This window comes from Pristiophorus japonicus, chromosome 4, assembly GCF_044704955.1.
Source record: "Pristiophorus japonicus isolate sPriJap1 chromosome 4, sPriJap1.hap1, whole genome shotgun sequence".
In the NCBI taxonomy this organism is placed as follows: domain Eukaryota; kingdom Metazoa; phylum Chordata; class Chondrichthyes; family Pristiophoridae; genus Pristiophorus; species Pristiophorus japonicus.
In genome coordinates, this window is record NC_091980.1 from 38,595,323 (window position 1) to 38,621,947 (window position 26,625).

Sequence of the window (26,625 nt, forward strand, 5' to 3'; positions counted from 1 at the left end):
TACGCCAGACAGGGGTGTACAATTGTTGAAGTTCATCCATGTAATCTATAAATGTCTGCTTTTGCTATCCACTGTCAACCCTTTAAGTATCATTCGCCAGTCTATTCCAGCCAATTCATGTCTCATACCATCGAAGTTACCTTTCCTTAAGTTCAGGACTCTAGTCTCTGAATTAAAATTGTCACTCACCATCTTAATAAAGAATTCTACCATATTATGGTCACTCTTCCCCAGGGGGCATCGCACAACAAGATTGCTAATTAGTCCTCTCTCATTACACAACACCCAGTGTAGGATGGCCAGCTCTCTAGTTGGTTCCTCGACATATTGGTCTAGAAAGCCATCCCTAATACACTCCAGGAAATCCTCCTCTGCCACATTGCTACCAGCTTGGTTCGCCCAATCTATATGTAGATTAAAGTCACCCATGATAATTGCTGTACCTTTATTGCATGCATCCCTAATTTCTTGTTTGATGCCATCCCCAACCTCACTACTACTGTTTGGTGGTCTGCACACAACTCCCACTAGTGTTTTCTGCCCTTCGGTATTCCGCAGCTCTACCCATACAGATTCCACATCATCCAAGCTAATGTCCTTTCTTACTATTGTGTTAATTTCCTCTTTAACCAGCAGCGCTACCCCACCTCCTTTTCCTTTCTGTCTATCTTTCCTGAATGTTGAATACCTCTGGATGTTGAGTTCCAAACCTTGGTCACCCTGGAGCCATGTCTCCCTGATACCAATTATATTACAATTGTTAATAGCTACCTGCGTAGTTAATCCTTCCACATTATGAATACTCCTCGCATTGAGGCACAGAGCCTTCAGGCTTGTCTTTTTAACACTCTTTGTCCCTTTAGAATTTTGCTGTAATGTGGCCCTTTTTGATTTTTGCCTAGGGTTTCTCTGCCCTCCACTTTTACTATTCTCCTTTCTATCTTTTTCATCTGCCCCCATTTGTCTCCCTGCATAGGTTCCCATCCCCCTGCCATATTAGTTCAACCCCTCCCCAACAGCACTAGCAAACACTCCCCCTCGGACATTGATTCTGGTCCTGCCCAGGTGCAGACTGTCCGGTTTGTACTGGTCCCACCTTCCCCAGAACCGGTCCCAGTTCCCAGGAATTTGAATCTCTCCCTCTTGCACCACTCCTCAAACCATGTATTCATCTTAGCTATCCTGCTATTTCTACTCTGACTAGCACGTAGCACTGGCAGCAATGCTGAGATTTCTATCTTTGAGGTCCTACTTTTTAATTTAACTCCTAGCTCCCTAAATACAGCTTGTAGGACCTCATCCCGCTTTTTACCTATATCATTGGTACCTTTATGGACCATGACAACTGGCTGTTCACCCTCCCCCTCCAGAATGCCCTGCAGCCGCTCCAAGACATCCTTGACACTTGCACCCAGGAGGCAACATACCATCCTGGAGTCTCGGTTGCGATCGCAGAAATGCCTATCTATCCCCTTGCAATAGAATCCCCTACCACGATAGCTCTCCCATTCTTTTTCCTGCCCTCCTGTGCAGCAGAGCCTGCCACAGTGCCATGAACTTGGCTGCTGCTGCCTTCCCCTGGTGAGCCAGCTCCCCAACAATATCCAAAGCAGTATATCTGTTTTGGAGGGAGATGACCACAGGGGACTCCTGCACTGCCTTCCTACTCCTGCTCTGCCTGATGGTCACCCATCCACTATCTGCCTTTGTAACCTTTACCTGTGGTGTGACCAACTCACTTAACATGCTATCCACGACATCCTCAGCATCGCGCATGCTCCAGAGTGAATCCATCCGCAGCTCCAGTGCTGTCATGCGGTCTAACATAAGAACATAAGAACATAAGAATTAGGAACAGGAGTAGGCCATCTAGCCCCTCTAGCCTGCTCCGCCATTTAACAAGATCATGGCTGATCTGGCCGTGGACTCAGCTCCACTTACCCGCCCGCTCCCTGTAACCCTTAATTCCCTTATTGGTTAAAAATCTATCTATCTGTGACTTGAATACATTCAATGAGCTAGCCTCAACTGCTTCCTTGGGCAGAGAATTCCACAGATTCACAACCCTCTGGGAGAAGAAATTCCTTCTCAACTCGGTTTTAAATTGGCTCCCCCGTATTTTGAGGCTGTGCCCTCTAGTTCTAGTCTCCCCGACCAGTGGAAACAACCTCTCTGCCTCTATCTTGTCTATCCCTTTCATTATTTTAAATGTTTCTATAAGATCACCCCTCATCCTTCTGAACTCCAACGAGTAAAGACCCAGTCTACTCAATCTATCATCATAAGGTAACCCCCTCATCTCTGGAATCAGCCTAGTGAATCGTCTCTGTACCCCCTCCAAAGCTAGTATATCCTTCCTTAAGTAAGGTGACCAAAACTGCACGCAGTACTCCAGGTGCGGCCTCACCAATACCCTATACAGTTGCAGAAGAACCTCCCTGCTTTTGTACTCCATCCCTCTCGCAATGAAGGCCAACATTCCATTCACCTTCCTGATTACCTGCTGCACCTGCAAACTAACTTTTTGGGCAACCAAATTTTAAGTTGACTTTATGTTTTTAAGTTAATTTGTTTTAATTGTCGGTGCTTTTAGTGTCCCCCTCCCCTTTTGTGGGGGGCACTTGGAGAAAAAAATATGTTTTTGTGCCCAAAAAAAAAAACCCCCAAAAAACCACAAAAAAAATAAAAGGGCCTGTAAATGTTTGGTGTTTCCCCCAGATCGGGGGGGCACGGTTTAATGTTTTTTGTTTACTCCCAAAAAGAGTTTCATGCACAAGGACCCCCAGGTCCCTCTGCACCTCAGCATGTTGTAATTTCTCCCCATTCAAATAATATTCTCTTTTACTGTTTTTTTTCCCAAGGTGGATGACCTCACACTTTCCGACATTGTATTCCATCTGCCAAACCTTAGCCCATTCACTTAACCTATCTAAATCTCTTTGCAGCCTCTCTGTGTCCTCTACACAACCCGCTTTCCCACTAATCTTTGTGTCATCTGCAAATTTTGTTACACTATACTCTGTCCCCTCTTCCAGGTCATCTATGTATATTGTAAACAGTTGTGGTCCCAGCACCGATCCCTGTGGCACACCACTAACCACCGATTTCCAACCCGAAAAGGACCCATTTATCCCGACTCTCTGCTTTCTGTTCACCAGCCAATTCTCTATCCATGCTAATACATTTCCTCTGACTCCGCGTACCTTTATCTTCTGCAGTAACCTTTTGTGTGGCACCTTATCGAATGCCTTTTGAAAATCTAAATACACCACATCCATCGGTACACCTCTATCCACCATGCTCATTATATCCTCAAAGAATTCCAGTAAATTACTAACAGGAGCTGCAGCTGGATACACTTCCTGCACACAGCATCCCTGATTTTCCACATGGCAGAGGAGGAGCATGACATGGATCTGGGCTCTCCTCCCATGACTTAACCCTTAAAATAACCTAATTTGGCAACAATGCCAAAAGTTTGCAACTGACAAGGTTAGGAAAAAAGAAAAACTACTCACCAATCAACCAGCCAATCACTTACCCTCTTGGCTGTGATGTTACACTTCATTTTGTTTTCCTCCCAGGTCGGGGAGTCAGCACTGGTGGGGAAAACAAGACAAAGCAACACCTCCTGCTCCCACTTGCCCGAACTCTCCCACTGACCAAACTCTTACTTTGCAGTTTGAGCTGCTGCTGCACTCCGTGCAGGTCTGCACAAAGCCCTCTCTTTTTATACTGTTTCTGGCTGACTCACCACTGGCCTGCTCAGGGAACCAGGTAACATGATGGGCTGAGAATATTGTGACCATAAGGTAAAAGCACTTAAGAATCTGCTCTGCAGTCTTTTTCAGTCCTGTACTTTCCTTTGTTCCAAATCCTGATGTATGCTGAGTTAACTAAGTGGTAGTGTAAGCATGACATTGCCTCTCTGGGTTAGTGAGTGGAAAAACTAACCAGAATTCCTGATCTTGGTCACCATTCAATGGTCCCGATTGGAAAGTCTAAGGCCCCGAACTTGGTACACACACGCCCGCTGCCGCCGACTACCGCCGAGTTTTCTGGATGGTCTGCCTTTGGTGCCAGTTTCCTCTAGGTCTCCCATTGGCAGGGCGGGGGGTGGGGGAGGGCAGGACCGCTGGGAACCGCCCGCTGACGTCCGCTAGCGCGCAAGGCGCGTAAGTGTCCTCCCGCCCGCTGAGCTGCCTGATTGCTCCGGGCGAGAATCGGCGGCAGAAGGGGGAAGGACTGCTGTGTGGAGGCAGGTCTAACCTCAACGGTAAGTATGAAGACCTGCAAAAAATGTTTAGTAATCTTGTATTTATTTTTTTTTACAACGATTCAGGTGGATGGGGTCCCCTGAAGATTTTCCAGTGTTTATTTTTTTTTTTGCAAATTTTTATTTTTACGTGTTCCCCCCCTGCCTGGACCCGACTCAATCCTCAGCAGCACTTTGGTGAGGATTGCATTTGTCGTCGAGATTGGGAGCTCCTGCCCGCTGCCGCCCACATTCAGGGCGTAAGTCCTTTTTTTGCCGCTGGGCGATCTTTGCAGGTCTTTTTGAGGAACCTCCCTGCCAAAGTACCGTCAGGTATCTCGGTGGTCCTTTGGGCGGCACTTGGGCGGGTCTTAGCTTCCACCAAGGTCGGGCCCTAAGTGTGTGCATGTTGGAGAACAAAATGAAGCCCAGTTGTTGATACACATGACAAATATTATTTTAGACATGGTACTAGAGAGCAAAGAGTCTCAGGAGACTCGGAAGAGGAGAGGAGGGAAAAGATTTAAAAATGCATACTAGTGGATCTCTCTCTATGCAAAAATATTCCTTCTAAGGGCCATGGATTGATTAATAAGATCAAGAGGGTGAAATTGGACTTTGATGGCAGTGAAAAATGGGCATTAGCGAATCTGTAACCCATTTTGCATAATGGAAAGAAAATTAGGCGTGGTGTAAAACAAGCTGCCCATTCACTATCGCCCGTTTACTGCGACTGCTGAAGACCAATTTTGCCCTGAAAATGCAGCAACTGGGATCATGATGCTTATCCTCAGGACTAATAGGAGGGAAGTCACAACAACATTTCTCTTTGCTGCTATGACTCCTGCTAAATTGGCGCATAGAACAAATCCAGACCATGACCAAGCCATATTCATTGTCCAAGTCACCGATGAAGAATAGTCATGTTAGGCAAGGCAGCATTTCCACCCATGCAACCCTAGCCCAACATAAGTTGCTAAACTGAGAATATTAGAGCTGGTGGAAAAAAGTTCAACAAAGCAACCACTGTTGTATAAATCCAGCAGCAGCAATAATAAGCTTTACCTAATTACTCCTAATTTAAGCTGTGGCCAAAAAGGTTGGAAGGTACTATGTAATTTTCCCTTTTGGTTCACAAACCAAACTTTTAGTTTTGAAAATTGGTTTGCCTCCTTCATCAGTGACTCTAATATGGATTACTTTATGGTCAAAAGGTATTACATTGGAGATTTAGTTTAATAAGTACTAAAGTCACGCTTTATCCTTTTTTAGCATCAAATCATTGAATAGCTTTAGCAACTGAAGATTAGATTCATACAATACTAACTGGCAGACCCAAATCAATCCTTCATATAGATTTTGCTGCCTTAATGTGTTTTCAGCTTTCAGATGTATTAAGAAGTGCTAATAGGCACTTTGGATCTTGCAACTGAATTTCCGTTCATAACAATTTTTTTTAATCTCTTCTTTTTAAAAAAAATAACAGATGGCTGCCCTGATCTGTGCAATGGCAATGGGAGGTGCACCCTCAGCCAGAACAGTTGGCACTGCGTCTGCCAGACTGGCTGGCGAGGACCAGGATGCATTGTTGCAATGGAGACATCTTGTACAGATGGTAAAGACAATGAAGGAGGTGAGTCTGTGATGGGGAAAATGACGTTGGGTTACAAGTGAGAAATTTATACTGAGTTGCAGAATGTTCCCTCCCAACCCTTCTCCCCCACCATGATGAATTGGAAACTGGACTAACGTTCTGTATTGTAATGAGATGCAAATGATGCTTTGAATCACAGCCCTCAGGCAATCCAATTATTGCCATCCATTTTTCTCAAGAGAATTCCAGGACTGTTCTGAAACATTTATTTAAGGAGCTCTGCACTGAGTTCGGGCAAAATGAAATGGTGGGTTTGTGCGTTCACACTCTAAAATTCTCTATATTTTTAACTGTGTTGGCATGGCGAGAGAACAAGTAGAGAACAAGAAGATGGCAGAATTGCATAATTTTTATTGCTTGATTCATTCGAATTTTATTTCTGTACATTTCACCATTTTGGCTAGGTTTCTTTTTGTGGGTAATCTGTCCTGACTGTCCCATTTCAGGATCTTGTTTTACAGTGTTATGTTTCTGTTTTGTTTCTCAACAAGCTCTTACCATTATGACTCACTCCACAATTACCTCATTTTATATTCCATAGGCATCTTCTCTGCAATTGTCTCTGATCCCTTCCCCCTTCTCCCTCCATCTCAACAGACCTTGGTTTTATTCCTCCATCTATTAATAATGATCTCCAGTGCTTTGTTCTTGATTCGATATGAAAGAGACAGCTTGTATTTTACTACTTCCCTTAATAGTTTTAAACACTTGAATCTTCTTTCCCGCCTCGCTCCAAGCCCATCATTATCATCTTCCAGGGTGCAGCATCTCATCAAACTTGTAATTGACAAGAATGATGCTCTCAGCTATCTTCCATGTGAATTCCCTGGCCTGTGAATTAATCTTTTAATCCATTCCTGGACTTGCAAACACTAAAATGCAATTTCCACCTTATTTTTGCTGATCTAACACATTCTTTCATCACTTTCACCATTAATCCCTCTCCCTTTGCTGTAGTATGTGCTTTTTATTCTTTTTTTAATCTGTAGGTCTTGTTTTCAGAAATGTGCTTATTAAAGAGGTATTCTCACCACAGAAGCCCCTCTAAAGAAATGGTGTCAGCAATAGGCCCCTCTTCTCCCGTATACTTAAAGAGGGTGTCTCATTTATCATGTGATGCTACCAATTTAGCTGTTCTCCCGTTATTTTTATTTTCCTCTTTCTCCTGACCTGCACCAAGCTACACACTAACCACAGCCGACAGTGCAAGAGACCAGCTAATCGAAATCATCTAGGAATAGGGTCATCAACTCCATTGGCCACATTCCTGGATGTTTTGTCACATGACCTCCTGCCTCCAACCGCCCCGCCCCCACATTCCCGCCATTGGTCGCCAGACATGTCCATTCTCTTGGTGCACCACCTTCCTTCACCAAGTGAATAGAATCTTCATTAACAGATTGGATAATTCTTCACTGTCAGTCCACATGTCTGATATTTTTATAACTAATAAACAAAAGTGTTCAAAGAATTTTTTTTTAAACAATTTATTGGCCCTACAATTTTTCTCCTCAGTTGCTCACAGCAGTGTCTTGGAGATTATTCTTCAATTCCTGGAGACTCCAGGGCAATCCTGGTGGGTTGGAAACTATACCTAAGAGAAACTGCATGAGAATGGTCCAGTGATAATTCTCCTATCTGCCTGTGGGCAAGTGTTTGGCCTCAGCTTCCTAATAATGTGACTCAAATCAACAATTCCAATGTTCTGGGATGTATGTCAACCCATACCCCACCACTTTCTAGTGGTGTGCGTTTATACTCCAATGCTAGAACACTTTTCTTTTCAAAAACAACCTGTCAATTGTAAAGAATTGTGATTAATTTCAGCATTTTTTTAAATCTATGTGTGTTCATTTCTTTGATTCATAAATACAACATTGCCTACACTCACTCTTCGATAACAAGCCTAGTGATTTGTGTAAGTATTTCCAATGCTCAATGTTAATGTGGGAAACTTCAACATGTCGGGCTGAATTTTCTGTGGTGGAAGTGGATGTGATCGGTGGCGGGTCAGGTGGGAAAGTTGTTTTTTTCGACAGCGGGTCTGGAACCTGCTGTCAACTCACTCCCACACACCGTTCCCACAGATGCATCTGTCATCGTGGATGCGATCCAACCTGCAGCAGCAGGGAACTCAATTGAAATCATTTTGAAGTATGTTACAGCCACTTAAGAGCCATTTTCCCTCATTTTTTAAAATTTCCCTGCATGGCCACGGGATTCACACAGCTCGGAAACCTTGTCTGTTAACCTGTGATGTGAGTTCCGTGGCCATTGCTCCAGCTGATTACTTGACAGCATGGAAAACAAATCAAAATAAAAACATGTTGATTATATCAGCTAACAGATTGATAGAGATTCTGCTCCACTTGAAAAACTGCTGGTAAATGTTAATTTTTCACTGGCCATTCTCGGCTGTTGCCTTCCAACTGAACAGCAATTGCAGTGAATTGATCTGTACTATGAAAAATGACATCTCCCATTTTAATAAATATTTGTGTTGTTTCTGATCAGGTTTTTCTCACAGTATACTGTGATTATCGAGTTACACATTAAATCAAGTCATCAACCATAACAACTTAATTCTCATCACTCATTCCACTGGTTCACTTTGCTTTCAGGCCCTGAATATGATTAATATTTCAGTCTGAGATTTAGGGTGAATTTCTGCAAGAGGTTCTCTCACTTGTCCATTGTTAACTTCAACGGAAGAGCTGCAGAAATCCGGGAAGTATATTGTAAGCACCACTTACACTATTTGCCAAGGATTCCACAGCTCTTCCACTGAACTTGCATCAGATTGTAAATCCAGCCCTTTAAAATTACATATAAAATCTGCTTCATTTTATATATTACCTATACAAAAACATATTTTATTTCTACCAGTTACTGATATAAAAATCTATAGATTTGTGACTAAAGCACCAATAACTTCACAATTAATGTACTTTTTAAATTATAATTTTAATTGCATTTGTAGATGGAGACATATTAATAATTATTTTATTTAAATATTTATTTTTCATTCACATATAAATTTTTTAATATTATTGTACAGTGAAGATTCAAGACCTAATATGTTAGATTAAACTTAAAATGTAATTCAATGTGTCCAGGGTCCCTTTAAGGATCCTGGCTTAAAACGCATCATGAAAGACGCTACCAGATCCGTTCCATCTAATTGGGCCGGGCAAAATGCTGGTGGCTCAGTAGACTCCATGAAGGTAAGTTCATTTTGTACAGTGAGACGGAGCCTGCAGCGGGGTCGCGATGCACCATGGACACTAGACCCGATTATGAAACGGAAATCATGTTTGACAAATATGCTGCAGTTCTTTGAGGATGTAACGAGCAGGATGGATAAAGGGGAAGCAATAGACATTGTGCATTTGGATTTCCAGAAGGCATTCGATAAGGTGCCACGTAATATAAGAACATAAGAAATAGGAGTAGGAGTAGGCCATTTGGCCCCTCATTCCACTGCTCCATCATTCAATAAGATCATGGCTGATCTGATCTTGGGCTCAACTCCACTTCCCTCCCCACTGCCTTATCGTTTAAAAATCTGTCTATCTCCACATTAAATATATTCAATGACCCAGCCTCCAGAGCTCCCTGGGTCAGAGAATTCCACAGATTTACAACCCTCTGAAGGAAAAAATTCCTCCTCATCTCAATTTTAAGTGGGTGACCCCTTATTCTGAAACTCTGCCCCCCTAGTTCTAGACTTCCCCACAAGGGGAAATATCCTCTCTGCATCTACCTTGTCAAGCCCCCTCAGTATCTTATGTTTCAAGATCACCTCTCATTCTTCTAAACTCCAATGAATGTCGGCTCAACCTGCTCAACCTTTCTTCATAAGTCAACCCCTTCATCTCAGGAATCAACCAAGTGAACATTCTCTGAACTGCCTCCAATGTAAATATATTCCTCCTTAAAGAAGGAGACCAAAACAGTACACCGTACTCTCGGTGTGGCCTCACCAATACACTGTATAGTTGTAACAGGACTTCTCTTCTTTTATACTCCATCCCCCTTGCAACAAAGGCCAACATTCCATTTGCCTTCTGATTATTTGCTGTACCTGCATGCTAACTTTTTGTGTTTCATGTACAAGGACCCCCAGGTCCCTCTGTACTGCAGCATTTTGTAATTTCTCTCCATTTAAATAATAATTTGCTTTTTTATTTTTCCTGCCAAAGTGGATAACCTCACACTTTCCCATATTGTATACCATCTGCCAAATGTGTGCCCACTCACTTAGTCTGTCTATATACCTTTGCAGATTTATTTTGTGTCCTCCTCACAACTTGCTTTCCCTCCCACCTTGGTATCATCAGCAAACTTGGCTACATTACACTTGGTCCCTTCATCCAAGTCATTAATATAAATTGTAAATAGTTGAGGCCCAAGCACCGATCCCTGTGGCAACCAACTGGTTACCGATTGCCGATTGGAAAATGACCCATTTATCCCGACTCTCTTCTTCTGGTTGGCCAATCCAATATCTATGCTAATATATTACCCCATGTACTTTTATCTTGTGCGGTAACCTTTTATGTGGCACCTTATCAAATTCCTTCTGGAAATTCAAATACACCACATCCACTGGTTCCCCCTCATCCACCCTGCTCATTACATCCCCAAAGAACTCCAGTAAATTTGTCAAACATGATTTTCCTTTCATAAAACCATGCTGTCTCTGCTTGACTGTATTATACTTTTGCTAATGTCCTGCTAATGCTCCCCTAATAATGGACTCCAGCATTTTCCCAATGACAGATGTTAGACCAACTGGTCCAGTTTCCTGCTTTCTGTCTGCCTCCTTTTTTAAATAGGGGCGTTACATTTGTGGTTTTCCAATCTGCTTGGACCTTTCCAGAATCCAGGGAATTTTAGTAGATTACAACCAATGCATCCACTATCTCTGCAGCCAATTTTAAGACACTGGGATGCAAGCCATCAGGTCCAGGGAACTTGTCCACCTTTAGTAAAATTATTTTACTGAGTACTTTTTCTTTCGTGATTGTGATTGTTTTAAGTTTCTCTCTCCCTATAGTTCCTTGATTATCCATGATTGGGATGTTTTTAATGTCATCTATCGTGAAGACCGATACAAAATATTTGTTCAAAATCTCTGCCATTTCCCCGTTCTCCATTACTAATTCCCTAGTCTAATGCTCTAAGGGCCCAACATTTACTTTAGCTAATCTCTTCCTTTTTATATACCTGTAGAAACACTTACTATCTGTTTTTATATTTTTTGCTAATTTACTCTCATAATCTATCTTCCCTCTCTTGATTATATTTTTAGTCGTCTTTTGCTAGTTTTTAAATGTTTCCCAATCCTCTGGCCTCCCACTAATCTTGGCCACTTTGGCCCCAAGTTTCCGCCCTCTGGAAAAACGGCGCATCTCGATAAGGTGTGCCGACTTTCTGGAAGATAAAGGGCGGCGAAAACTTACCTTGTCATTCTCCGGTCTCCTCAGGATGTCTTCGTGCTCGGCGCGGCGCAGCACAAGGGGTCGGGGGCGGAGCCAGGTCCCGGCGCTGAAAATAGTGCCAGGACCTCTGCACATGCGCGCTAGAGTGTGCCCGCATGTGCAGCAGTTCCAGGCCCCCGAGGCTGCGTGGGAGAGGCCCGACCCTAGTCCTGGCCAAATGGGCTCACCGGACGAAGATCGGACTGGACCTCCCTCCCGTTCAGCTTCCTCCCCCCTCCCTCCCCCCTCTTCTCTCCCCACCTCTTCTTCCCCCCACTCTTCCGCCCCTTCCTCTTCTTCCCCCACCCCCTCCCCATCAGCGGCGGGGCCCGCCCAAAGTGTCGGCGGCGGCCCAGCCCGGCCCGTTCAGCCTCTCCCCACCTCCCTCCCGTTCAGCCTTTACCCCCCCCCCTCTTCTTCCCCCCTCCCTCCCTTCATGTCGTCGGTGGTGCCCACCCAGCATCTCGCTGGGGGCGGGCCCTGCCCGAAGTGTCGGTGGCAGCGGCGGACCGACCCGCCGGTTCAGCCTCTCCCCTCTCCTCTCTCCCTCCCTCCTTCCTCTCTCCCCCTCCCTCCTCTCTCCCCCTCCATCCCTCCCTCCTCTCCCCCCCTCCCTACCTCCTCTCTCTCTCCCTCCCTCCCTTCTCTCTCTCCCTCCCTCCCTCTTCTCTCTCCCTCCCTCCCTCCCTCCTCTCTCCCCCTCCCTCCCTCCTCTCTCTCTCTCCCTCCCTCCCTCCCTTCTCTCTCTCCCTCCCTCCCTCTTCTCTCTCCCTCCCTCCCTCCCTCCTCTCTCCCCCTCCCTCCCTCCTCTCTCTCTCTCCCTCCCTCCCTCCCTTCTCTCTCTCCCTCCCTCCCTCCTCTCTCTCCCTCCCTCCCTCCTCTCTCTCCCTCCCTCCCCCCTCTGCCTCTCTCCCTCCCTCCCCCCTCTGCCTCTCTCCCTCCCTCCCCCCCTCTCCCTCACTCACCCCTCCTCTCCCTCCCTCCCTCCCCCCTCTCCCTCTACCTTTCCCCCCTCCCTCCTTCCTCCCCTCCCCCTCTCTCCCCCCATACCTTGCTGTCAAAAACACAGAGACACTGACAGAGACAGAGAGAGACACTGGGGTAGGGGGGGGGGGGGCTGGGTGGCGGGTGGTGTGCCCATCCCAGCACGCTGTTGGAGGGCTCCCGGTGCTGCAGTAGGTGAGTAGAAATAATATTTTATTTATTGATTGATTTTTTATTATTTTTTTTATTTTATTTTTTTGGTTGATTTATTGATTTATTTATCATTTATTATTGATGATGGCTCTTTATTTATAAAAGTGAAGTGTTTAATGTTTGTAAACCCCCCCCCCCCTTCGACCCCCCCCATTTTTCGTTCCCTACGCCTGATTTCTAAGTGTAGGCAAGGTTTTTCTGAACATACAAAAACCTACACTTACTCCATTCTAAGTTAGTTTGGAGTCATTTTTCGCTGCCTAACTTGCAAAACAGGCATAAGTGGCTGGACACGCCCCCTTTTGAAAAAAAAATCTGTTCTAAAATGAAACTATTCTAACTGACTAGAACTGGAGCAAACTAAATGCCAAGAATTGCAATTTCTAAGATGCTCCATTCTAAACTAGTTGCTCAAAAAAAAATAGGAGCAACTCAGGCCGAAACTTGAGCCCTTTGTGTGCCATTGTTTTCAATTTGATACCATCCTTTACTTCTGTAGTTAGCCATGGATGGTTCTCCCTTCTCTTAAAGTCTTTCCTTCTCATTGAGATATATTTTCGTTGAGAGTTATGAAATAGCTCCTGAAATGTCCATCACTGCTTATCAACCTCTTGCACTTTAATCTATTTTCTCAGTCCACGTTAGTCAACTCTGCCTTCATATTTTTGTAATCTCCTTTATTTAAGCTCAGGACACTGGTTTGAGATCCAACGTTCTCACCCTCCAACTGAATTTGAAATTCAACCATGCTGTGATCACTCTTTCCTGGAGGATCCATTACTATGAGATCATTAATCCTGTCTCATTACACAGTACTAGATCTAAATTAGCCTGTTCCCTGGTTGATTCCGCAACATACTGTTCAAGGAAACCATCCCGGATACACTCTATGAACTCTTCCTCAAGGCTACCTTTGCCAATTTGATTTGTCCAATCAATATGAAGATTAAAATCGCCCATGATTATTGCCGTTCCTTTTTTACAAGCCTCCATTATTTCTTGATTTACACTCTGTCCAACAGTGTAGCTACTGTTAGGGGGCCTATAGACTACACACTTATTATTTCTTATCTCCACCCAAACTGATTCTACATCTTGATAATCTGAGCCAATATCATTTCTCACTACTGCACTGCAGCTTTAGAGCTACCCCGCCTCCTTTTCCTTTCTGTATATCCTTCCGAATTGTCAAATACCCTTGAATATTCAGTTCCCAGCCTTGGTCACCTTGCAAAATGTTACTGCACAAGATAAGAGCTCACAGGGTTGGGGGTAATATATTAGTATGGATAGAGGATTAGCTAACTAACAGAAAACAGAGAGTCAGGATAAATGAGTCATTTTCAGGTTGGCAAACAGTAACTAGTGGGGTACAATAGGGATCCGTGCTGGGGCCTCAACTATTTACAATCTATATTAATGATTTGGATGAAGGGACCGAGTGTAATGCAGCCAACTTTGCTGATGATATAAAAGATAGGTGGGAAAGCAAGTTGTGAGGAGGATGCAAAGAATCTGCAAAGCGATATATATAGGCTAACTGAGTGGGCAAAAATTTGGCAGATGGAGTATAATGTGGGAATATGTAAGGTTATCCACCTTGGTAAGAAAAATAAAAAAGATTACAAAATGCTGAGATACAGTGGGATCTGGGGTCCTTGTACATGAAACACAAAAAGTTAGTATGCAGGTACAGCTAGTAATTAGGAATGCAAATTGAATCTTGGCCTTTATTGCAAGGGGGATGGAGTATAAAAGTAGGGAAGTCCTGCTACAACTGTACAGGGCATTGGTGAGACCACACCTGGAGTACTACGTACAGTTTTGGTCTTATTTAAGCAGGGATATACTTGCATTAGAGGCAGTTCAGAGAAGGTTCACGAGGTTGATTCCTGAGATGAAGGTATTGTCTTATAAAGAAAGGTTGAGCAGGTTGGGCCTATAATCATTGGAATTTAGAAGAAAGAGGTGATCTCATTGAAACATATAAGATTTGGAGGGGGCTTGACAGAGTAGATGCAGAGAGGATGTTTCTCCTCGTGGGTGAATCTAGAACTAGGGGAGCATAGTTTTAGAATAAGGGGTTGCCCATTTAAAATGGAAATGAGGAGGAATTTCTTCTCACAGAGGGTCATGAATCTTTGGAATTCTGTACCCCAGAGAGCTGTGGAGGTTGGGTCATTGAATATATTTAAGGTGGAGATTGACAGATTTTTGAATGATAAGAGAGTCAAGGGTTATGGGGAACCGACAGAGAAACATAGAAACATCGAAAATAGGTGCAGGAGTAGACCATTCGGCCCTTCGAGCCTGCAGTGCCATTCAATGAGTTCATGGCTGAACATGCAACTTCAGTACCCCATTCCTGCTTTCTCGCCATACCCCTTGATCCTCCTAGTAGTAAGGACTACATCTAACTCCTTTTTGAATATATTTAGTGAATTGGCCTCAACAACTTTCTGTGGTAGAGAATTTCACAGGTTCACCACTCTCTGGGTGAAGAAGTTTCTCCTCATCTCGGTTCTAAATGGCTTACCCCTTATCCTTAGACTGTGACCCCTGGTTCTGGACTTCCCTAACATTGGGAACATTCTTCCTGCAACTAACCTGTCTAAACCCGTCAGAATTTTAAACGTTTCCATGAGATCCCCTCTTATTCTTTTGAACTCCAGTGAATACAAGCCTAGTTAATCCATTCTTTCTTGATATGTCAGTCCCGCCATTCCGGGAATCAGTCTGGTATCAAATGGAGTTGAGGCCAAGATCAGATCAGCCATGATCTTATTGAATGGCGGAGCAGGCTCAAGGGGGAAAAATGGCCTATTCTTATGATCTGCCAAAGTAAAGAAAATTCTGGCCGAAAAACTTTAATTTAATTTACCCTCGTGAACAACAAGCATTATACATCTTCCATAAATTACATGGCTCACAAGTGAATTTCAAATGCTGGCAATGATTTAAATGGTGGCATCATTCAAGGAACTTACTGGGAGGGAGTTGCTGAGTCTGACTGGTGTGAGGCCTAAGTGATTGAGGCCTGAAGCGCGAGGGAGTAGAACTGCTATATCTAACAGTGCAAGAGAGCTAAGCCAAACCAACCAGACTGGCCCTGCCTTCCTTCAATTGTGCCCCAGATTAGATTCAACGACAAATATAATACTGAGCACTGTTGCATCTGCCCTGTACCTCGCTGCTGCCAGGGAAGTGTGGTCAGATCACACATAGGCAGGGATCCATTCCCAGCTGTTCCTCCAAAGCAGTCCAGATTGAAGATTGTGTCCCAAGTGTTCCTGGGCTTCTAATTTTAAAATAAAGTTGGCAGACTGTTAATGTTGGTGATTATGCTGACATCACTATCAAATTAAACCATGCTGATCCTTCAAGACAAAAGATGTGATGCTGTAATCAAAACAAAATACAATAATATTGTACCCATAAATAAGCAAGTAACAAGGCTGATGGGATTCTGATTCTCTGGGGCGACAGCTGTGCCTGAGAACATCAAGCCTTCCCTTGTAGCTGATTGCACACGACTGAGAGTTTGCTGATAGTGCTGTCGAAGGAGGCTATAATATCACGTTTTCAGCCTTCTGCTTCCTGATGTGGCAGTTCTTCACAGTTTGATGAGTACTTGATTGTTTGCAAGATAAATGTTCAATTGGGTGGCAGATTAATGTATTGGAGATTGTTGTGCAACTATGTCTCTGATGGGCCTGACTGACAGGTAAATGTACTTGAGTTGACTGACAGTCTCGCTGGGAGACTTTCATGAGAATAAAATGGGCAGATGAGTTGTCCACTAAGTGTCTAACTGTATGAAACCCTGCCAGGTTTGCCCAGTAATGAGAATCTAGAACAAAAATAACTATAACACCAATCTTTTTGCTGTCGAGATCAATGAGGTGTTGGTAGTGTGCAATATCTTACCATTACTTGTCATATTTGCTGTAGAAAAGGGTTTAATGATGCTTTGGAGTATGGTATTTATTACAGATTCAGTTTGACTCATTAAAAGAACCAGCTTACTTCAATATTTATGTACATGTCCCTTGGAAGGTTATGTGGACATACTTTACACCATCATGTAACATTGGTAATGCAGATAAACCCTCTTCACCACTTTGAATACTGCAAAACCTTTTCAGATTGGTATCTTCTTTCAATTCATAATTACAACAATAACTTTGTATAAATTTACAATAATTTGAGAAGCACACAGTATCAAATAATTTTTTTTTAAAGAGGCAATTTTCACAGAAGTGTTTTGGAAAGAAGGACCATGAAGGGGAGAGAGTATTTCTGTTTGCTTGATGTAGCAATGTCATAACTGTATTTTTTTTTAAATATTTATTTCGCTACACAAAATGATAAAATTTTTTCTGCCACACCTCTCGCCAACCCGGCCCGGTCATTTTTATCACAACTTCAGCATCTGTAAGTTATCCAATGATGCATTTCAACACAGTTTATGTCATCATGAAAATGATATTCTTTAATCTGCAAGATGGAAATTCACAAGCTAAATCTGTTTGAGCCATACCCCGCAAAGGAGCTGATTTAATAGTAACATTGACAGAGGCCTCAGAGTAAGTCACGTAGAACCTCTTCAACCAGTCAGTAGTATGTCAAAGAAGCACTTGCACTTTCATTACATCTTGGGTCTCTCAGAAACATCTCAAACCACTTCACAATTAATTACTTTGAAGTGCATAACTGTTGTTTTATGCACAATAAGGCCACATCAACAGCAATGGGCTGATTGACCAATTTTTCTTTTCATTGTAAAGGTTGAACCAGGGAGAATTCCTAGCTGTTCTTTGAATAATGCCATGGGGTCTGTAATATGCACCTGAACTGGAAGATAGAATATTTTCTGAAGGACCAGCATCTCCAACAATGTGTGATTAAAAATAAAAAAAGGAGCTAATCATATGGTACAATGTTTGCCATGACCAGCCTTGTAATGTGCCCACTCGTGAGAAGGTAACCATAGGATATAACCATCATGCTGCAAAGTTGAATTTGACATCTGCTGACTAAATGTATTCTTCTTTCTATTAATGTAGATGGGCTGATAGATTGTCTGGATCCGGACTGCTGCCTTCAATCCAGCTGCCAGTCCAACCCGCTGTGTCATGGGTCACATGACCCCCTTGACATCATCCAGCAGAACCAATGGGCACTCTCCACTCAAGTTGTGAAATCTTTTTATGATCGGATTAAGCTCCTCGTGGGCAAAGACAGAACCCACATAATCCCTGGGGATAACCCTTTCAATGACAGGTAAAGAAAGTTCTCTTTCATTGAGATAAGCAGGCAGGTATAAGAGCATCATTGTGCTAAAATTGGCTTTTGAACCAAACTTAATTTCTGGTTGAGCTTTACATCCAAAAATTGGTTATTTATTTTTTATTAGCATAATTAGAGGTAGTCAACCAGTAACCTTACATCAGGATATACATCAAGTTCATACCTTGATTCAACCTGACAAAGAGAATCTGTATTATCACTGTTGCACGTTTACAGATATATTGGCCCTAATATTTACTTCAGGCCGTGAACAGAGCAGGGAGGAGGATTTGCAGATGGAAACCCTGAAGTAAGTTTTTTCTAAATATCCTGCAAAATTTAAGTGCAGGATGTCTTTTACATTTTTTCAGCAGGTTTCCCACCCGACAGCCAGCCTGATTGACAAGCTGGCTGCCTGTCAGGCAGGAAAGTAGCTGAGGAGTGAATGGCAGGTAAGTGGGGGGAGTCAAAGATCGTGGGGTGAATTGGAGATTGTGATGGGGGGGAAGTTGGAGGTCGTGGGGTGAATCGGAGATTGGGGTGGTGGGGAGTTGGAGGTCGTGGGGTGAATCGGAGATTGTGCATAAAATTGGCTTTGAACCAAACTTAATTTCTGATTGAGCTTTACATCCAAAAATTGGTTGTTTATTTTTTATTGGCATAATTAGAGGTAGTCAACCAGTAACCTTACATCAGGATATACATCAAGTTCATACCTTGATTCAACCTGACAAAGAGAATCTGTATTATCACTGTTCGTGGTTGAATCGAAGATTGTGATGGGGAGGAGTTGGAGATCATGGCGTAAATCGGAGATTGTGGTGGGGGGAGTTGGAGATCATGGCGTGAATCGGAGATTGTGATGGTGGGGGAGTTGGAGATCATGGCGTGAATCGGAGATTGTGATGGTGGGGGAGTTGGAGATCATGGCGTGAATCGGAGATTGTGATGGTGGGGGAGTTGGAGATCATGGCGTGAATCGGAGATTGTGATGGTGGGGGAGTTGGAGATCATGGCGTGAATCGGAGATTGTGATGGTGGGAGAGTTGGAGATCATGGTGTGAATCGGAGATTGTGGTGGGGGGAGTTGGAGATCATGGCGTGAATCGGAGATTGTGGTGGGGGGAGTTGGAGATCGCGGGGGGTGGGGGAGAATTAGCTAATCGAGTGCTGTGTAAGCTTGTTGGACCTGGAGGAAACATTCCTGCACCTCCTGGCCCACAAGCAATGCTGTAAATGCACCTACCTCATGGATCCAGCCCTTCTCGCCTCCTTTTACCTGCCAGGATTTATGAACCCGGCCGACATGAGTTAAAAAATTTAAAAACTGTTAAAATGGAGGCACTCAGCCTCATTAAACACTTTTACTGACTGCCCCACATCTCCCACTCCTCCCCGCCCTACCCCCATTAAAACCAAAGTGGGCAGTTTGGGATCGGCTTTGAAAATGTAAAGATTTTTACTTCCCAAACATTCCCAGCCTTGGGGGTTAAACTGACTCCCATCAGCTCTATGATAGCTGTGGATGATGCCACATTCGGGAGGATCAGTGGTCTAGCTCAGATGTGGGATTGACTGTGGCAAATTAAAGTCTTCTTTATTCAAGTATCTGCTGCATTCCCTTTTCTCTGCACTAAACCCTTTCAAAACTGCATGCTTCTGCCACCAAACATTTTCATTTATCCAATATCTTACAAGAATATGTTTAACACTTGCTGAAGATGGTCAAGAGTTCGGTTTTTACTTTGTTAAATGGAACTAAACCCTAAGAATTACAAGGATGGATGAGGAGCTCTCTGTCTACATTAAGTCAGAGATACCTTCCTCAATCCTATGCCAGGAGGTTAATTGGAAATAAAACAAACCCAATGGACTAATAATTGGTCTAACCCAGTTTGAGGTCGCTAACTTTAGCACTGGTCGATGTCTAGCGCCTCCAACTGGGATATTCCTGTTTTGCACTCCAAGAGAGGAGTGGAGTTCGAAGGGAAGCGTTCCACAATCCTCTTGGGGCGCTAAAGGTCCATTGCAGGGCGGTTGCGCTACTCAAGTTGGGGCGCTAGGATACCGGCGTCCTAGTGCCTAAAGAGGAGGTGAGGTTGACCATGTGAAACGTGCAAAAAAATGGAATGGAGGCTACCAACCTGCTTCCACAGGTAAGAGAGGTAAGTAAATTGTTAAAAATTTGATGCTCAACACTTAACTCTTCATTCCCTGCGATATTGCCCCGGGATCCTCTGTACACTGACTGCTTCCCCCTGTTGGGAATAGCGCCAGTCAATTTCAGGAACGCACCACAAAGGAGGTGTTGCACACTCTTGACGTCATCAACTGTGTGGTGCTAGAGTGTGCGGCGCTAAATGACAGCGCCGTCGCTAAACCGCCAGTGAAGTTCGCGGCAGGCTGTCATAGCGCGGCGCTCGAGCAATAGGTGCTTAGCAGCCTGTTAGTGTCCCTCTCAGGTGCTATCGGGTGGCATAAGCCAACTAATTTTTAGCCCAGTGGCTTTACTATAAGGCCGTTGAGCTTTATAACTCAATAGCAGTCCACAAGTTTCATATCTTGGGTTGAGGGAGAATATCTTTCCTTGTATGTCTTCCATAATTACTGGTTATTGAGTTTAAGATTAAAAGTAACATTTTGGTTCTGACAGATTGTCAATAGATAGGTGAATAAAAGCAAAACACAGCAGACTTGAATAAATTTACCTTTTTAATTCCAGTGCGTGATCACTGTGACAAAAAATAAGTATTTTTGTCTACAGTTTAACAGGATATTCTTTAACTGTGACTGCATGTAAGGAGTGAAAAAACAGACCTTCATTCAGAATTTTTTTTTTAACTATAATACAAATTATTACAGATTACATCTCAGCCAGGAGTCCGATAGAGGTGCCAAACCATTCAATTCAAATCTAAACATCTTGTAGAATTTGTTTTATTGGGCATTTGATTGGCAGCTTTTTTTGGCATGAGGAGAGTGGTATTTATTTAAATTGGTTTTGCCTCAGTTATTTTCTGGGAATTATTTCTCAACCTGATTGGTTCAATGGGGAATCTGTCTGAAGCTTTTAGTCATAGATAATCGAGCAAGATAGCTTCTGTGAATCGTAACAAAATACATGTAAATTGCATTACAGTGGTTGCAATTATTTGTTATTTTGTACTTACTTGAGATGGTTGAGATTAATAACTACAAGAAAATGTACTTTGTGTCAGTGCAATATTTATTTATTCTTTTACTGTTTGGTAAATTTGTTTGTCAGTTAAAGCCTCAGTCACCATCTAGAAAAATGATATTCTGCTGCCTTCTAAAATCAACAAAGATTACGTGAAGGTACGTGATAAAACCAGTAAACTGAAGTAAGATGCAAAGGGGCCGAAATTGGTGAAGGCCAAGGGCTGCCCAAGTGCTGCCCAAAGGACCGCCGATTGCCGGCGAGATACCTGACGGTACTTTGGGCAGGAGTTTCAGCAAAAAGGTTCTTGAAAGGGTGCCTGGTAGCAAAAGAGGGACTTACGTCATCAATCTGGGCGGCAGCAGGCGGGAGCTCTCAATCTCGGCGGCAAAGGCTCTTGCCACTCAAGTGCCGCTGAGGATGGAGTCGGACTGACGGAGGGTCAAAGATCTGAAAAGAAAAATCAATGTAAATAAAACGGAACACCTTCAGGAGACCCCATGCTGTAAGAAATTAAAAAACAAAATGTTCACTCACCTTTTTTTGCAGGTCTTAATACTTACTGTCGGGGATAGACCAGCCTCCAAGCAGCGGTCCTTCCCCGTTCTGGCGCCGACTCCCGTCTGCACCAATCTGGCATCTTGGTGGGCGAGAGGTCACTTGTACCACTTGGCCGTCCACTGACGTCAGCGGGCGATTCCCGGCGGTTCTCACCTCCCATCTACTCCAGCCCAAGTGCAAACTGGCACAGGGCGGAACCTGAAGAGGAATGTCGGGGATCTCGGCGGTAACGCCATCAATTTCGGCCTCAAAGTGTTCTCTGTTTAATTCCTGGATACACTACACGTTTACCGAGATATCTGGGTAAATGAAAACATTATCTAGGACAGAAGAAGCAAGGGCTCACATCCAAAAGCGGGCTGCAATGCTGAATCAAAAAATATCTACAGAAAAACAGATTATCTTAATTTTTAAGTCCTATCTTAATTACATACTTTCTTAAGCCCTATTTTATTTCCTACTTTCTGGTTATTGTCTAGTTGTTGAAGATTGGAAGATTGGAATTAAAATGACGGTCCTTATAGATTGCAGATACTTCAGTGGGAAAAAAGTAAAAATTCAGCAGGTTTGAATAAATTAACCCTTTTAATTCCAAAGACGTAATTACTTCCACCATCAACAAATTGAAATATGAAAGGAACTTCAGAAATCGCTACACTTTCAGTCCTTCATACAGAGAATAACATTCTGTAACTCTGTGTTTTCATTTCTTCTAGAAATTCTGCAAATGGGCTTGCATACTTTATATTATGCCAGCAATCAAAAAATATGAGATGTGCTCTAAAAAAAAAAATCATCATTTGTGTTTCCAATGGTTACAACTTTTGTTATTAATTCATCTATCAGCTGTTCACTTTTTTTTACAAATTGGAATCTAGCGATTAAGTGCAGTAATGTAAGATGAGTCACCCTGAATTTTTCCTCAAATCTAAAGTCTGAGACATGCTTTTTCATTGTTTTCTAACGACAGACAGAAAATATTAACGTTCAGATAAGCTGTGAAAATGTTGGCCTACAAGGCTCCTGCAACTAGGCAGAGCTCTACTATCTGCGTAGCTCATGTTAGATTAAGAGTACAAACGGAGGTTCTTTCCTTACATTACTGAGGTACAGTGAAGAACTGTTACTTTGTTGCACGGTGGAGAAATGCATGTTATTTGATGTATCAGAATGTTTACAGAGCCAATAGTGACGTGCTATTGACCAACTATTGATGATCCTCAGCATTTTCGGAGGGGAGGTGGAGGAGATAAGTGTCCTCCGATGCTCTCCCAACTCCCACACAAACATGCTTACATACAAAGGGCACAATTTTCCCCAGTGATTTGCACCGTTTTTTTTGAGCAGACTGCTCTTTTTGGCCTAAGTTGGAAAGCCACATTTTTCCCAATCAATTTGCACCAGCATAACTCAGTTAGTTATGAGTTTTTTAGGTAAGTTTTTTTTTCAGCCAAAGGGGGCGTAACCAGCCACCTATGCCAAAACTGGCCATTTAGGGAAGTTTGGCCAGCTGAGAGTTACTCCAGTTCTGCTTAGGCCAGCGTATGTGGCCTCTACAGAAAAACCTTCCGGAGAGTTAAGGAAATCGGCGCTGGTAAGGAGATTGGTGCAGCAGATGCCCGGACACACTAAAAGAATTGAAAGACACATAGCAGCAACTTACCTCCAACCCCGCCCGAAGGCTGTCCGGTCCCATTCTCAGTCCCCGGTTCAAAGGCTGTCCGTTCCCATTCTCGGTCCCTGCAGAAAGAGAAACAGAGAGAGAGAGAGAAAGAAATGAGAATTCGAAAACCAAACCGGGGACCGAGAATGGGACTGGACCGGGAGAATGGGGACCGAGAATGGGACTGGACTGGGAGAACGGGGACTGAGAATGGGACCGGACCAGCAAGCCCTGTGGGCGGGGTTGGAGGTAGGTTGCTGCTATGTGTTTTTCAATTCTTTTAACGTGTTGGGAGCTGGCTGTATGCTTCACTTTGCAGCCTCAGCTCGCATTGTGTCCCTGGTTACCATGGCAGCCACGCCAAAATGAGGAAATCCAATGAGGAAACTGAGAATATTTTTTTTTGGTGTACTTAGACCCCCAAAAATCAGGCGTAACTCTTCAAGTATGCCAAAAAAATGCTTTGGGGAAAATTGAGCCCATAGTGAGGTGTGTTAATGCAATAGGCACTGGCCTGTGGCCAGGTCATTCCCCTCAAGGAGGGAACAACAAAGGCAGGTCCTGAGTCTCTCGGTGGCTTTAGATAAGGACTGTCAGAGATCTACGGAATATTGGCGAGCCATCTGCTTGACCAAGGTAAATTATGAACTTTATGGTCAAGTTGGCTCCAAGATGTCGTATTAAGGATTGAAAGACATCTTCTTGGAAGACACAGCAATCTATTGCCTAAGCCAGGCAGATCTTATTATTAAGCAGCCAGCCTGACTTACTGGTGGTACCTGGAAAAATAGCATATCACTGGGGGCCATTTTGCCGCAGATACTCATGAACACCAATCCTTACAGATAGATTGGTCTTGATTGGACAAGCAGTGGGATACCTACCAATGTTGTGTGCTTAGTTTTAACTGGTTAAACTCCAGCAGTACCCCATCACATGCTTGGGGATTCCTCGACCTCGGTGTTTGTTTAGTTAAATGGGATGTATCCCTGCAGGGAAAGACTGTGCAGTCCATTATCAGATAAATTGGAATTGTGGAGATCTCAGTACTTTAGTTCAGAGACTCATGCATCGTGATGGGTTTTTGCATGTGTTGAATACCTGGCTGACTAAAATATGATGCCATAGAATAAAAAGAAAATATTATGCTTGTTTTTCTGCATATTAAGATACCATGAAAAAGGAAACAGCATTTCAAAAATTATTCGTTTTCCCCTCAGCCTCAACTTCACAATTTACCTTGGTCAAGCAGGTGGCTAGCCAATATTCCACAGGCCTCTGACAGTCTTTATCTGAAACCACAGAGAGACTCAGGACCTGCCTTTGTTGTTCCCTCCTTCAGGGGAATGACCTGGCCTGAGGCCAGTGCCGACATTAGCACTACTCACTATGCACGTGTGCATGTTTGTATTGGAGTGGGGAGAGCAGGAGGTTGCTGTTACGTATCTGCACCTCAGCTTTCTACTGCTCAGAGTATTCGATCCGCAAATGTGTTACCATACCAGCCTTTCATGTGCTCTTTTGTCATTTAATTTTAAAGCAAATTTGCAATCTTCTGTTTTATCACAGCTTAGCTTCGCTAATCAGAGGACAAGTCTTTACAAAGGATGGGACACCATTGGTTGGAGTAAACGTGTCGTTTGTCAAATATCCCCAGTATGGATACACGATTACTCGTCAGGATGGCACGTGAGTCAATAGTCAGACTTTCTCATTGGGATACCTCCAGCAGCATGACCCGAGCATTCATGGATTCTAAATATTTAATCTTCAGTTAAATAATTTGAGCCATTCCATTGATTTATCCCTCCAGTTTTCATCCGATATTTCTCCTCTCTTAAAGAAGATGGCCTGTTCAGGAGTGTAGTTTCAAGGTACAAGAGGAATTTGGAGTGGGAGGGGGAAGATCTAGTTGTTGTGGTACATGTAGGTACCAATGACGTATGTAGAACAAAGAAAGAGATTCTGCTGAGGGTTTATGAGCAGCTAGGGGCTAAATTAAAAAGCCGAATCACAAAGGTAATAATCTCTGGATTACTACTTGAGCCATGAGCAAATTTTGCTTCGGGTAAATAAGATCAGAGAAATGAACACGTGTCTCAAAGACTGGTGTGGGAGAAATGGGTTTTGATTCATGGGGCACTGGCACCAGTACTGGGGTAAGAGGGAGCTGTTCCGTTGGGATGGGCTTCACTTGAACCAGGCTGTCCTGGCGAATCGAATCGAATAACTAAAGCTGTAGAGAGGGCTTTAAACTAAGTAGTGGGTCCAGGTGAGCGGAAATTTAAAAAGCCAAAGAGCAAGAAGGCGGCAATAGAGCAGGGTAGTACTGGGAGAAATGGTAACCAGAGTATGAGAGTAAACGAGTGAGAAATATAAAAACAGTCAGTAAGAGCTTCTACACGTATATAAAAAAGAAGAGAGTAGCTAAAGTAAACGTTGGTCCCTTCGAGGATGAGATTGGGAAATTAATAATGGGGAACAGGGAAATGGCAGAGATTTTGAACAAATATTTTATGTCGGTCTTCACAGAAGACGACACGAAAAACATCCAAAAAATGTATTGTGTTCCTAACACAGATGAGGCTGCATACAGGGAGGTTTAATAAGACACTCCATAGTGAGGAACAAACCTTAGGGGCCGGCTTATATACAGTGCTCCCAAGGGATGCTGGGATCCCTTGGGACTTCAGGGGATGAGCTCCCTGGTGGCGGAACATGGGAGTGCATGCTTTACAGATACACAACATCACTTTCCCCCCAAAGTCAAAGTGAAAATTATTTACAAGGTGAGGCGGTCGGGAGCCTTTCTTTCTCTGGTGGACCTCCTCGGTACAAATGTCTGTTCTGATGTGTTGACTGTGCCCTCGCTGGGCTAGCATGTTGTTGGCCCTGCAGGGCTGCTAGGTGAGCCTGGCCTTGCTGGGCTGTTCAGCGTGATGGGTTTGATTTCCTGGTCCGGCCTGGTGTCGTTGATCCTTTGGGTGTGTGTTGTGGGCTCGAAAAAGGTGGTGTCTGCTGTGGGTTGTTCAGGGCAGTCTGTGAACCGCAGCCTCGTTTGGTCCAGGTGCTTTCTGCAAATTTGTCCATTGTCTAGTTTGACTACAAACACCCTATTCCCTTCTTTAGCTATCACCGTGCCCGCGATCCACTTGAGACCATGTCCATAGTTTAGCACATTCACAAGATCATTCAGATCAATTTCCCGTGACACAGTGGCGCGACCATCGTTTACATTTTGTTGCTGCCGCCTGCTCGCTCCCTGATCATGCAGGTTGGGGTGAACCAGTGAGAGTCTGGTTTTAAGTGTCCTTTTCATGAGTAGCTCAGCCGGGGGCACCCCTG

General features: G+C 43.7%; 1 protein-coding gene across 6 annotated transcripts in view; it reads left to right on the top strand.

Annotated features, from left to right (window-relative positions):
* Positions 1-26,625, top strand: part of tenm2a (teneurin transmembrane protein 2a) — a 652,746-nt gene that overhangs the window by 525,312 nt on the left and 100,809 nt on the right. For all 6 annotated transcript variants that reach the window (XM_070878095.1, XM_070878096.1, XM_070878097.1 and 3 more), the window contains 3 exons: positions 5,742-5,888; positions 17,656-17,872; positions 24,850-24,969. In XM_070878095.1, the coding sequence (XP_070734196.1) occupies positions 5,742-5,888; positions 17,656-17,872; positions 24,850-24,969 (484 nt within the window). The remainder of the gene's footprint in view (positions 1-5,741; positions 5,889-17,655; positions 17,873-24,849; positions 24,970-26,625) is intronic.